Source organism: Canis lupus, chromosome 18 (genome assembly GCF_048164855.1).
Source record: "Canis lupus baileyi chromosome 18, mCanLup2.hap1, whole genome shotgun sequence".
Taxonomy (NCBI): domain Eukaryota; kingdom Metazoa; phylum Chordata; class Mammalia; order Carnivora; family Canidae; genus Canis; species Canis lupus.
The window spans coordinates 39,553,002-39,566,597 of NC_132855.1; the positions used below are offsets into that span (position 1 = coordinate 39,553,002).

The following is a 13,596-nucleotide window of genomic DNA, read 5'->3' on the forward strand; positions in this document are numbered from 1 at the left end:
GCACTGTATATACCTGTTTGGGACTTAGAGTTTAAAGATTCGGATAAATAAATAAAGAATGAATGAATGAATGAATGAATGAATGAATGAATGAAGATTTGGCTTCCAAGGAGATTTGCCAGGGATATGACCTTGCTATCTTCCCTTCCACAGGCCAGAGCCTCTGGATACATCCTAGGATGGTGCAGAGGGGAGGCCCTGCGGAAAGGAAGCGGCTCCACAGAGGCCTAGGGGAGTTGCGGCGCGCCCGTCCCGGCCGGTGTCCCGGGCCCCGGAGTAGCCCTGGCACGGCCGCCAGGGTCAGCAGCGTCCCCGCAAGGCCGGGCCCCGCCGGGGCCCCTCGGCGTCCGCGCAGCGCAGAGGTCGCGGCCGCGGGACAGCGCCGCTGGGGTCACGTGCGCGCGCCGCCCGCCGCCGCCCGCCGCCCCCCGCCGCCCCCGGCCCCCGCCCCCGCCCCGGCCCCAGGGCACAGGCCGTCGGATCACGCGCGCCCCGGCGGCCCCGGGCCGGGCGCAGCCAATGGGCGGGCGGCGCCCGCATGACCCGCGCCGGCGGGAGGGCGTGGGGAGGCAGGCCGGGCGCGCACGCTGCCGGGCTGAATCGCCGCCCCCGCTGCCGCCCGGACGAGAAGCGAGCCGCCGGGGCCCGCGCTGCCAGCCCGCCGCCCGCCGCCGGGGCGAAGCATGGCGGCCGCCAAGGTAAGCGTCGGCCCGTTGCCCCGGGGAGCGCGCGGGCCGGCGGGCGCCCGGGGGCGCGGGGCTCGGCCGTTCGCGTGCAGGGCTGGGGCGACGTGGAAGACAAACGCGGCCGCGGGGCCGTCTGGTGGCAGCGGGCGGATGGCGGGGACGAAGGCCCGACCTGGCGGTAGAAGCTTTGCCGGCCGAACCCTCCGCCTGGCCCGCGAGCGGAGTCGGGGCCCGGTTGGCGCCCTGCGGCCTGAGCCAGGGTCGGCTTGCGGGGGCCCGGCGGGCCCGGGGCGGGGAGGGCCCGGGTGCGTGCTCAGGTCCCCTCGGCCGCCGCCGCGCGCACCTGCTTCCCGCCCCGGTATCGTTGGGCCGGCTTCCCTCCTCCGCCGGCGGCGCGGCGCGGCGCGGGCCGCGGCCACATCCTCTCGGGTCTCGGAGGCTCCGCCCTCGCGCGGTGGGAGGTCACCTTGACTTCCGTTCCCGAGGCTCCTGGGCCGGGTTGGGCCGCGCGCGCGTGAGAAAACCCCGGAGGACCCCGCCCCCCCGCGTCCTGCTCCGGCCGCGCCGCATCTGACAACACTTAGGGACGGGCCTCGGCCTCGGCCTCGGCGCGTTTGAGGGGCTTCTTTTCAGAAATGACAGAACAGATTGTCCCGGGAGCCTGTAACTCTTGTGAAGTCGTACTTAAAAGGATTTCTGCGTAATGTGAATCATTCACGAACCCAGAGGAAAGGCAGCTCCGACAGCTTGACCTTTCCTCCTTCACCATTTTTTGAAACCTGGACACTATTTTCAGTCTCTTTGGACTCCATTTCAACTCTTCTGACCGAAGGCCATATTTCGTCCCAATCACTTGAATCATCGGAATTTATTGCTTTTAATTTTAAGTTCAGGAAGGCAGCCCCTTTAATCAAGCCTATACGGCTTCTCAGTTCATTTTAAGTGCAGTGAGCTTAAATATACCCAGCATTTCCAACATTTGTCCTTAATCAAAACTCTGTGATAACCCTCGAGAGGAAAAAAAAAAAAAAAAAAACATGGCCAACACATCATATTCCTATTTATTCAAGCAAACTAATCACATTTGCAATGGAAATTGTAAGCAGACAAATATATTTAAATATTGTTCTGTGACTTTAGTTTCTCCGGGCTCCCCACATTTGCAGGCTTCTTCATGTCCCTAGACTATACGGCCTGAATGACTTTTTTTCTTTTGCCATTACTCTTGAGTTCCATTCTCAGGAGTGCCATCTTGGGTGTGTGCATGAGTGTGTTTATGTGTATGTGTGTAAATGTATGGGTATATATAACTATTTTACATAGATTCTTTGAGGATCACTGGTATTCATTTTTGGAAACCACATTAACTCTTTCAAACCGAGTAGCCCTCAACCTTTTCTTTTCGTTGAATTTGTATGCTGTCGGAGCCCAGGGCTTCCAATGAATCCGTTCCCTCGAGTGACTTCTTCCACCAGAATAGGGGAAAGTAGATACTCCTACGTATTTTGTATATTTATTTATTTAATCTGCAGATGGATTAAATAATTTTACTTAATTTGGAGATAAAATAATGGAGGAATGTACCTCTAATTGAAGTATAAGAAAAGGGTCGTTGACTAGCATGAAGTAAAATAAGTGATGTGGAAGCAGATTTAACTTTTTGGTTGTATCTTTAGGAAACTGTCACATCATGTCAGTAAGTGCAGTTGAATTTTAGCCAAGTATGAGAGGGAAAATGAAACATTTCATTTTTGCTCTTTGGGAACTTGTATTTTTGTTTGTTCATTCGTTTAGCCTTACCTCTTTTCAGGATTTTTGATGGCTGTCATATATATACATATATTTACAATCCAACAAGACATCAAAATCAAGTCAGAGTAGATGAGAAAAGCAGGTTAAAGGGGAAGTAAGATGCTGCCAGGACTAAAGTTAGTGGAAAATGAGGATGCACTTGCTAGAGGTGACTGAATCTTCTAGCAGCTAAAGTAAAGAGGAAATGATCAGTGAGGTCAGTTACTTGGGAGGGAGGTCTCCTTGAACTGAGGGTGGTTTCTCCCCATGTCCTTTTAAATGCTGTGAGCGAACTGCATTCAGCACTAGCACATGATCACAAATATATGTCCATGGGTTCCATAAGGCCATTTCTTATAGTGTCACTTCATTGTAGCTCAAGGGCACTGCAATAAATGTCGTCTTAAAAGTTCCCCAAATGAGCTGTGCTGGTCAGTCTGAGTCTAAGAATGTGTCTTATTTGCCTTTGAGCGCCATCCCTGTGGGGTGATTGTGCTGGGCAGGCCAAGTTAAAGGCTGTGCTCTTTGCCTTTTCCTGGAGTGCAGTTATTCCTTGTGGCTGTGTTGAACACAGAGCTATAGGCTGCACAGTCTCATTTAGAAGTAGGATTGACACCCTCTCTTAAAACTCGAAGAGAAAAAAAAAAACAAAAAAACAAAAAAACCCCCAAAAATCTTGAAGATCTTGTCTAGGAGAGAACCTACATTATCAATGGAATGTCTTAGAGCTTGGGCCAACAATCTGAAACTCAACAGTTATGGGTGAATTCTGGCACTCACTGTGGTGGATTATTTGAATATTAAGCAGATTTGATATCTTCTGGATGAATTTAGCCACACCTAGGAGTTTTTTGATCGATTTATTCTGAGTTTCCTTGTTTTGTTTTTTTTTCCAGATGTAACTAATTGTTCATGTCCCTCTTCCTTTGAGTAGTTAAAATAGGAAGGCCAAGAATCTAGTCTTTCGCCTGCTTTTATTTTGATTTCTGCATGAAGGCTTCTGTGTAAAAACAATGCAGAAGGTATTTATTTTTTCACGAAGTAACATCGATCTAACTCTTAGGATTTTGAGACAAACTCAAAAAGCTTCCATTTTCTTGTTCTGCTTACTTTTGTAAGAATAATCCTTATGGGTTCCCTTGCTATTGTGGTAAATGGTAAGTGATCTGCCTGTACTATTTATGTTGTTCTCAGGATTTCTTTTAAAAAAACTTACAAGCACTGCCCTGCATGTATTAAAATGTAGATGAGTCTTTTGGGGCAGCCTAGGTGGCTCAGCGGTTTAGTGCCTAGTGCCGCCTTCAGCCCAGGGCATGATCCTGGAGACTTGGGATGGGGATCGAGTCCCACGTCAGGCTCCCTGCATGGAGCCTGCTTCTCCCTCTGCCTGTGTCTCTGCCTCTCTCTGTGTGTGTCTCTCATGAATAAATTTAAAAAAAATGTAGATGAGTCTTTAAAAATACATTTCATGCAACTCCACAAAAAATGCATTATTAAAAAGTAGTGATAGAGGGGAAACCTCTCATTTCCCCATACCCCTCCCCCCAAATTTCGTTGTAGCAAACTTTCCCTCTTGGTCATTGGTTGAATTTGTACATTAATAATGATGAAATGAAACGAAATGAAACTGTTAAAAGTTAGAGAATGCTCACTTGAGTTCAGGCATGAGAGATGTTCAGATGTAAAACTAGACATGGACCAATAATTTGGGTAAACTAGAACTAAAAGAATGAAGAGAAAGAAATTTGGAGACAAAAGCATTAATAGCAATGAAAATTTGGCCTGTAGGACTAGTACACGTAGTATCAATATTCCATTCTTGGATGAATTGTTGCTATGTTCGTATTGTATTCTTTCTGATGTTCCAAACCGGGCTAAAGTGAGGATATGAAAATGACTTGGTTTCTCTTTGGCCCTTCAAGAAAACCACAGCCATACTACAGGCAGGATCCTCTCATCGAGATGTCCTAAGTAGGGTTAGTGCCATAATAAGGGCTATGGGAGCATCAGGGAAGGAGACCATTTTTATGGGGTAGGAGATGTAGCAGGAATGGATGGGGGGGAAGAGGAAAGATCCATTCCAGTGATAAGATACAGCAAGTGAAAGCAGGGACATGGCATTATGTGCCCCATGTAGGAGTTAGCTGGTGATGAAATCAGAAGAGCAGGAGCACTTTCTGAGTGCTTACTAGGTAAGAGATCCAGCCTAATTGCTTTTCATTAGTAATTTACCTAATGCCTCTAGCAGTCCCTATGAATTACATGTTATCATCCCTGGGTTACAGATAAGGACTCAGACACCAAGAAATGATGTGAGTGGCCGAAATGTGGATTATTAGAAAGGGAAGGAGATGGAGTTCAGATCCAACCAGTCTAGCTTCAGAGTCTGCTCTTACCCGGTACACGATACAGTCTGCTTGGTAGAGGGTAGAGTGTATGGGAGAGAGGGGAGACGGTTTGGGAGGGAAAATTAGGTGCTTCAGTATAAACCAGATTTTTATTTAAGAACCTCTTACATACTGCCTACTGTGTGCTAGGCACCTTCCCAAGTGCTTTACAAATAATAACTCATTTTCATACTATCAAGAAGTAGGTGCTGTCTGTTATTGTCCTTATTTTATAGGCGAGAAACTGAGGTCCAGAAAGCTTAAGTAATTTCCTTAAAACTCTGTAGTGATTAAGTGATACAGCCTGGATTTTAACCCTGCCAGCCTGTTTTCAGAATCTGCGTCCTTAACCTTTCCTCCCCCCTCCCAGACCTTAAAAAGAGTTCCATTTGCAAAGGTACGGGTGAGAATTCACATACCATCGGTTATGCACATGTACATTTCCAGGCCAGTAGTTTGTAGCATATTTGGACATTCAGTTTATGTTTTGTGGCAGTGTTTATTTGCTAAGTGGCTTTCAAACCAGATTGCTCAGGTCAAGAATTGTGTTATACTTAAAAAAAAAAAAAAAAAAAGCTTTATTGAGATATAATTCATTTAAAGTGTACAATTCAGTATTTTTCCTGTATTCACAGAGTTGAGCAACTGTCAGTGCTTTCATACACCTTTGTAAAAATCTTAATCCAGTGTTTATCACTTAGGACTTGGACAGTGTATTTAACCTCCATGTTTTTCTCGTTTATCATCTATAACATTGTTCTCTTCAGTGGTTTGTTAATGAGGATAAAATGTGACTTGAGTTTATTAAGGATAGTCTTCAAAAGGGAAGTTTCTCTTTTATGGTGAAAACCGCTAAGTATTTGGTGTTATTGCATTGTAATAAAGCAGACCAGTTTTTGTGCTAGATATGAAGGAAATAAAATTTGAGTTATGTTTATGCTATTATGATAAGTTTCTGGAGTTACACTGAGGTTTGGATTTACAGTTGTTTTTCTTTTTTTTAAGATTTTATTTTTATTTATTCATGAGAGACAGAGGCAGAGACATAGGGAGAAGCAGGAGAAGCAGGTTCCCTGCAGGGAGCCCAGTGTGGAACTCAGTCCCAGGATCCCGGGATCATGACCTGAACCTAAGGCAGACGCTTAACCACTGAGCCATCCAGGCGCCCCTGGATTTACAGTTTCTTAAATTGATGGAGCTGGTGAGGAATGAGGTTTAAATTTAAATAACACAGTGGTTCTCCTTCCTCCCCATCAGTGTACCTCTTACCAGGTAAAGAAACGGTCCCAGAAAAATTTGTAATTGGTCCACATTCCGAGAAACCCTTTTGCTTTTTGTACTGGTGTTAGCTCAGGGTTTCTTAGCACTTTGTAGTCTTCTGGACAGGTATAAAAATGCTTATGCCTGGGTCTCACCCAGAGCTTCCCAGATGTGGCCTGAGCCTCTGGGTATGTAAAAGCTCCCAGGTGAATCAGGTGTGCTTCAGAGGTTGACAAACACAGACGCTGCTCTGGACAGTTCTCATGCTCTTTGCTTCTGCTGATCTTCCATCAGCTCCTCCTTGGGGTCAGGAAAGAATGCAGTGAGGTCAGTGAAGCTCATGGGTAGGAGGTCAGTTCAGGAGAGAGCTTCGTCGGGATCCCTACAAGTTTCCTTATTTCATGACACTTTCTTTTCAGTTTTTCTGCCCTATATCACTTTGGTGCTTAGGCATCACGTTTATACAATTTTGTATTTATCTTAGAATTTAGGTTTGATCACCAAATTGATTGAAAGCTCCTTTTGGGGATCCCTGGGTGGCGCAGCGGTTTAGCGCCTGCCTTTGGCCCAGGGCGCGATCCTGGAGACCCAGGATCGAATCCCACGTCGGGCTCCCGGTGCATGGAGCCTGCTACTCCCTCTGCCTGTGTCTCTGCCCCTCTCTCTCTCTCTCTCTCTCTCTCTGTGACTATCATAAATAAATAAACATTAAAAATTAAAAAAAAAAAAAAAAAAGAAAGCTCCTTTTGTCTCCAGTGAAGTGTCAGGCGTTTTCTTTGTCAGGAGGTTCTTGAAGAGGGAAATGTTACTGAGTAACCTTGGTCCTGCAGCCTTTTCCCTGGCGGACCTGGTTAGGGCCCATGTGCTTGCTGTTCCTCAGATAGGACACTCGCCTTCACAGGTGTTGGTCAGTCAATAGAGAACTGGTAGGTGCTGGTGGTGGTGGTGGGGGGCGGGGAGCGAGCGGTGGGAGGGTTTGAAAGCCAAGGTGTAACATCTAAAAAAAAATCAGGGAGCACGTCTTTTGGGATCTGGAGTTCTTTATAAAATTGCTGGAGGGTCTCTGACTCCTGCTTCTTTGAACTTTTGTCCTATGTCCAGCCTCTGCTTTTGTTAAGTACTTAAGTGGAATCATTCTGCCCTGAGTTTTCCACTCTCTGTGAGGATTAGGCCTACTGAGCATGATTTCTTCCTACCCTACTTGCTCAGCATTTGCTGCTTCATAAGCACCCATCCTTCCTGCCATGATGCCCTTGGGTGCCTTTGGGTGAGTTTTGGAACAGAAGAATGTGTGAATCTGCAGATATGTGTTGGTTTTGCTAGGGAGGAGGGGGGATGTGCCTTCACTGCAGTGATATAATTCCTTTAGCAATGTATTTAACAGCAACTGAGCAAGCCCTATTTTCGTGGCCTGTTTAACCAGACCCTCTTGTTGGGTTAGATTGGCCCAATTAATGGTGACTCTGGCCTGTTACCTCAGAATTATTCCCAGTGGTTGATTTGTAGCATGGTGGTCTGGTTTGTTGATTGGAAACGTTTACAAGATAGAGTACTCATACTCAACCATTTCCTTTGGAAATTTGCTGCGCAGTTGCAGGAGTGAAAATAAGCCCGGATAGTTCCTTTTGACTCTAGGTGCTGACAACATAGCAGAGTTGGCAGTGTTGAAATTCTTAGTAATTTAACCTAAATAAACCACTCTATTTAATGACTGTTATTAGGCTGGTAGCTTTGTCTTGATTTCCACATGTAGTCACAGTTTCCACATGTTATCCATGAAAATTGTTGACTTGATATAAGCGTCAGATATTTCAAGATACACTTAGCGTTCTATGGTAAAATGTCTTTTGCATAAGACTCGTGCAGTACAATTTGTAAGAAAATTGTATAAGTAAATATAGGGAAGAAAAAGTTTTCCTGGACTCTCCTAGGGTCCCTGGCTAGATCTGAAAATTAAATTGACAAAACAAATTGACAGGAAAAAAAATACACATTTTATTGAATTTTTGTATGTCCATGGGAGTCTTCACAAGAGAATGAAGAGCCAGAGAAGTGACCAGGATAGGAAACTTTTTATTCCTCTTAGACCAAGAGTGGGTTTGTGAAGAATTGAGAACAAGTGGTTTGGGCCAGGAGTAGTAAATGGTGAAGAAGTTACTAGAACATAAGGGTTAGTTTAATGAGGTTTATTTGTACAGCTTTCTGGATCCCCAGTTCCCCATCTCTGGTGATAAGAATGTCTTTCCTCCTCCTGGTACAGGGGCAGTACCCTTCACACGGGAGTTATATGACCCTTCAGGAAAGAGGGTTGTGCAGAGTTCAGAGTGACCTTCCTGCTTCTGCTGTTATCTCAGACTCCTTTGGTCTTAGGTATTCTGTATGCCAAGGTGCTACATTTTGGTGCAGTGTGTCCCGAGCCCCATCATAAGCCTGATTTGAGCAGCTTGTAGCCCCAGCTGCCTATTTAGCAGTTTTTTTCCAAGTTAGACATGTGGTTTTCATCTGAGTGTGGTCACAGTTGTAGGTTGAGCTGCAGAGAAGCTGCAGAGATTTCTTAAGTGGGAAGAGGCTGCAAAGAATGTTTTGCCTATTTATTTTTAAATCAGTAGCTCTGGTTTAGTGAGGAGCTAGGCAGGCAGGAGTAGGTTGTATGCCCACTGCTTCCACTGATGGTGACAACTTGGACAAGTCTAACTTCTCTAGGTGCTTAGCATCACACTATGGAAAACAGGGACCACCTGTGACATGTATGCTGAGCAAATGCAATATAACATGTGAAAACACTTTGGGAATTAGGAAGTGCTATAGGACTGTCGAGAAGTCTTTGCGGGCTGTGGGACATTTCTACCTAACTGAAAACCGGGCGACTTACTTGAACAAAACTGTGCTTTTCCTAACCTTGTGATCCATTCAGTGTTCACTCTAATGGGTAGCCAGCGTGCCTGCTTAGCACATGCTCTGAGTGGTCTTCCTGGAGCTTTGGTATTGGAAGCTTTGGTCCAGCAGCATTGATTTACTTGAGAGCTTGTTAGAATTGCAGTGTTTTTGGACTCAACCCAGGCCAAAGATGGTGTTGCATCAGAAGCTGCATTTTTAACTAGATCCCCAGGGGACTGTATGCACATTAAAGTTTAAAGAATATTGGTCTGGAACTCTCATCACTGTGTAATTAAATGTAGCTGCCTTCCTAAACCCAAGGGTGCAGCACCTTTTGAATTGGTTGTAAGTTGGTCCAACTTTTTGCAGATTAAATACGTAGTGATAATATCCAGTATAAATTTTAGGGTGTTAGGATTAATCTTGATTCCATTTTGGGGTCAGGGTATTATTTCTGGAACACATCTCTTAATTATTATTTGAGGGAATGTATGATTATTTTTTGTTTTGTTTTTTTTTTTGGAATGTATGATTATTATACAAGGGTTGCACTTTTCTCTATTTCTTAACTACCCACCCATAGTTAGAGTGAGTTCCTGAAAATGAATTTGTGCCTCTTCTCTTTTTTGACATTCTCTCCTAAATGGCCTCAGTGGCCTCACTCTGAAACCATTGGCCTGTCCTCTTTATTTCTGGCCTCATGGGGACCCCATGTCCTACCCCTTCTTGCCCATCACACCTTCTATCAGCTTTCATGATATGATGTCCCCTCTTAAGGGGGCCTTTTAACTCTCACTTTACTCCTGTATTCTCCTTTGTTGGCTTCTTTTTGTCTTTCTGCTTCTCACTGAAATGTGGGTGTCCCGGGTAGGGTGGTGATGCTTCCCTCTGAAGGGTGATGGCTTCATGTCTTTCTCAGTCCGGGTAGCTATCTCAAACAGCAGCCTTGCATTTGCAGCTGTTTGTTGGAAATCTCACATTTTCTGCCTCAAAGATATTTCCAACTCTGCTTACCTGGAATTGAATTCATCTTCTTGGTCATTCTTCATTTGCAACCTGCAACTTAACTTTCCTACTGGTTAAAGTTTCTAGGTAACTCAGCTAAGTACCTGTTGTGGGCAGCCAGGAGAGGCCATCAGCAGAAATTTGGAAGTGGACAGAGAGATGGGTCCAGTCAACCCTTCTGCCCTTGAGCAGGTGTGTCCTGTCTCTTCCATTTATGTCCAGGACTTCATGACTTTTTAACTACAGTGTTGCTGTAGCTTCCATGCTGGTCTTGCCTGTGCTCTGTTCCCTTCACTTCCCTTTCCATTCTGCTCAGATCTGTCAAAGGCATCTTTTAAGTTGGCTCTTATTGCCATGCTAATAGCAGTACTGTGTTCACGTGGACAGCACTTAACGGTTTTTAAAAAGATGCATTCAGGTGTGTTGTTGATACCAACCATCTGCTGGCTCATACTGTACTGGGTTTACCCCAATGAGTAAGATATTGGGCGTGTTTTCAAGAACTCACAATCTACAGGGATTAAAATAACCAGATAATATGAAGACCCACGCTTCGTTATTTTATCTTTATAATCCTCGACAGCATAGCAGGGAAGGTAGTGTAGCCTCGTGTGACAGGGAAACAAGTCTCAGAAAGGTTATGCAAATAACAATGGGAGCATGTTAGATTTATTTAACAAAGTCAGGCACTGTTCTAGGCACTCAGCACAGGAAGTAATTTCATCTTCTCGACAATCCTATGACATATAAGTGTTGTTCTTATTACCATTATACAGATGGGCAAACTCATCTGAACCGAGTGTTTAAGTGTCTTGGGGAACAGAGAGGTGAGATGATTTGCCCAAGGGCATATAGCTTAGAAGTGGTGAGCTAGGGTTTGAAGACAGGCGGCCTAGGTCTGGAGTCCAGGCACATAACTGCCATGTGACGTTGTCTTCTTAATTTTTCCACGTTACGCAGTGTAGTTTTTCATGTTCTCTACAGCATAAAACTTAATCTCTAGCCAGCTACCACCTCCTTGGTCTTGGCTGTTGTCTCACTTTTCCAGTATGACCTCACACTCAATTCCCTTCTGATATCCTTCACAGTGATTTGTGAAGGGGACTCCTGTTCCCATCCCTTGCCATAAAGCTATGGCAACAGTGTAGCTCCCAGGGAAAATAATTGATTTGGGCAATGGTCTTCAGCAGATGCTAAAACTCTTCAGTAAAAGACTGTTGGAATTCCCATTATCTCACAGTATCTCCTTGTAAATTGCTGATGACAGAGGGGGATAAAGTACCTGTACAATGAAGGGCTCTGCCTCAGTCTGTGATCTACTTTAACATCATCAGGAGGTGGGACAAGCTGACATTGCCATACCGCTGATGTGATGCAGTGGGAAGTATACAACATGCATGACTTTTGGAGTATTCTTGCTAAAAATGTTGAATCTGAGTCTAATCATGGAGAAACAATCAAATCCAGAAAGTAGGATTTTCTTTAAGACCTCTGATCTGATGTCAATGTTGTACGTGAGAAGGCTAGATTAAAGAAGACCTCCGAAGAGACGTGACAACCAAATGCAGTGCTTGAACCCGAATCCAAAATAAATAAAACAGTAAAATAAATAAATCTATAAAAGAATGCCCAACTGGTATAACTTGGTATAACTTGAGTGTATATTAAATGATTCTGTATTAATTTGCTAGGGCTTGCATAATAAAATACCAGAGGTGGAGTGGCTTAAGCAACAGGAATTTATTTTCTCACAAATCTAGAGGCTAGAAGTTCAAGATCAAGGTGTCGGCAGGGTTGGCGATGGAAGATTTAGAATTAGCTCTTTAGTTCTTAGATGGCCTTTTTCTCCATGTGTCTTAACATGATGTTTTATACATCTTTCTTCTAATTTGATTTCTTTTGAGCATTCACACACTTCTTTTATTGCAGGTTGATATTGTCTCTGAGTTTGAGATTCCACTTCTTTCCATTGTCTCCCATCCCAGTACCAGAAGGAAAAGCTCTGCTCCAGTTCTCTTTTTTGGTGGTTCTTGGAGGTTTCTTAGCTTTAGTATGGTGTCCACCAGCAGTTTGAGAAGAGCCTGGTCTTGACCTTTGTCTAGTTTTCTGTTGGATTATTTGTTTTTTTCACATTGATTTGTTCTAAGGGCAAATTAAGAACCTTGGCCCTTTGCCCTGTTTGATGCACTTTTTGTGTGTGTGTGTGTAGTTTGATGTTTAACGGACTCATACTTTTAATTTTATAAAATTTTTTAAATTAAAAAAATTTGTATGTTACATATTTATTTATCCTTTCATTTGTGGATTCCTTTATGGATTTTGGGCTGTCATGTTTAAACATGGCTTCCCACTTAATATTATATAAGAAACCACTTGTGTTTTTCTAGTACTCTTTGTAAGTCTTTCTTTTTGAAATTATTTACAGATTATCTGCAGTTATTTTGATACAAGATGAAATGTAGGGACCAGTTTAATTTTTGTTATTGTTCAACCCCAAGAGGTCATGAACCTTCACTAGTGCCACATCACCAGCGAGTGTGACCTGCTGCCAGCTCAGCCCAGACCCTCTGCTGACTTAGAGTTATAAGAGAAAATAGGATTAGTTCAGAAAGCCCAGAGAGCCTCCCCTTGGGGCTCAGCTGTCCTCTGATGACTCCATCAGCTCAGCTGTTGTGACTATAAATATGGAAAGGGTACCAGTAACTGTGAAGCAAGGCACTGCTAGAGTCTGCCCCAACTTACCCTACTTTCAATCCTTTCCCTCTGTCCCTCTCTCTTTCTCATAAATGAGAACACATGAGGTCATACTGCTGGTTAGTGATAGGGTGAGAATTTTAAATGTCCAATTGCAAAGCCCATAAAATAGGGGCAAATAGCATTCCGTGGGGAATTTTGGTTGGACAATCTGGGATTGGAAACATCTTTTTTTTTTTTTTTTAAGATTTTATTTATTTATTCATGAGAGACACAAGAGAGAGATAGGCAGAGACACAGGCAGAGGGAGAAGCAGGCTCCATGCAGGGAGCCTGCCGTGGGACTCGATCCTGGGACTCCGGGATCTCGCCCTGAGCCAAAGGCAGGTGCTCAACTGCTGAGCCACCCAGGCACCCCAGAAACAAATCTTCTCAGAGGAATTGGCATTTGATTTAGGTCTTGAAAGAACTGCAGCATTTTTTAAACTTCTCATTATGGAAATTTTCTATAATGTACAAAAAAAATAGAAGAATATAATGAATTCCCATGTTCTGATCTAGGCAGTTTCAGGAATTATCAGTTTATGGCCAATATTCTTTAGTTTATATCTCACTGCCTCTCCTCCTTTCAGGCCCCTGATTTTTTCAAAGCAAATTCCCAACATCATGTCATTGTATATGTAAAAATCAGTGTGTATCTCTAAAACAGATTGTTTAAGATGCACAACCAAAATATTATACCTAAAAAAATTCAGTGATTCTTCAATATGATTGACTATTCTGTACACATTTTACAGATTTCCCCATTTCTTATAATTTTTATTTTTTTATTTTTAAAGATTTAATTTATTCATTTATGAGAGACTCAGAAAGAGAGAGATAGAGAGGCAGACACAC

General features: G+C 44.0%; 1 protein-coding gene across 2 annotated transcripts in view; it reads left to right on the forward strand.

Moving 5' to 3' along the window:
• The first annotated feature begins 553 nt into the window (after positions 1–553).
• The window catches only part of SLC25A13 (solute carrier family 25 member 13), a 185,332-nt gene continuing 172,289 nt past the window's right edge, over positions 554–13,596 (forward strand). For both annotated transcript variants that reach the window (XM_072784069.1, XM_072784070.1), the window contains exon 1: positions 554–698. In XM_072784069.1, the coding sequence (XP_072640170.1) occupies positions 684–698 (15 nt within the window). In that variant the 5' untranslated portion in view covers positions 554–683. The remainder of the gene's footprint in view (positions 699–13,596) is intronic.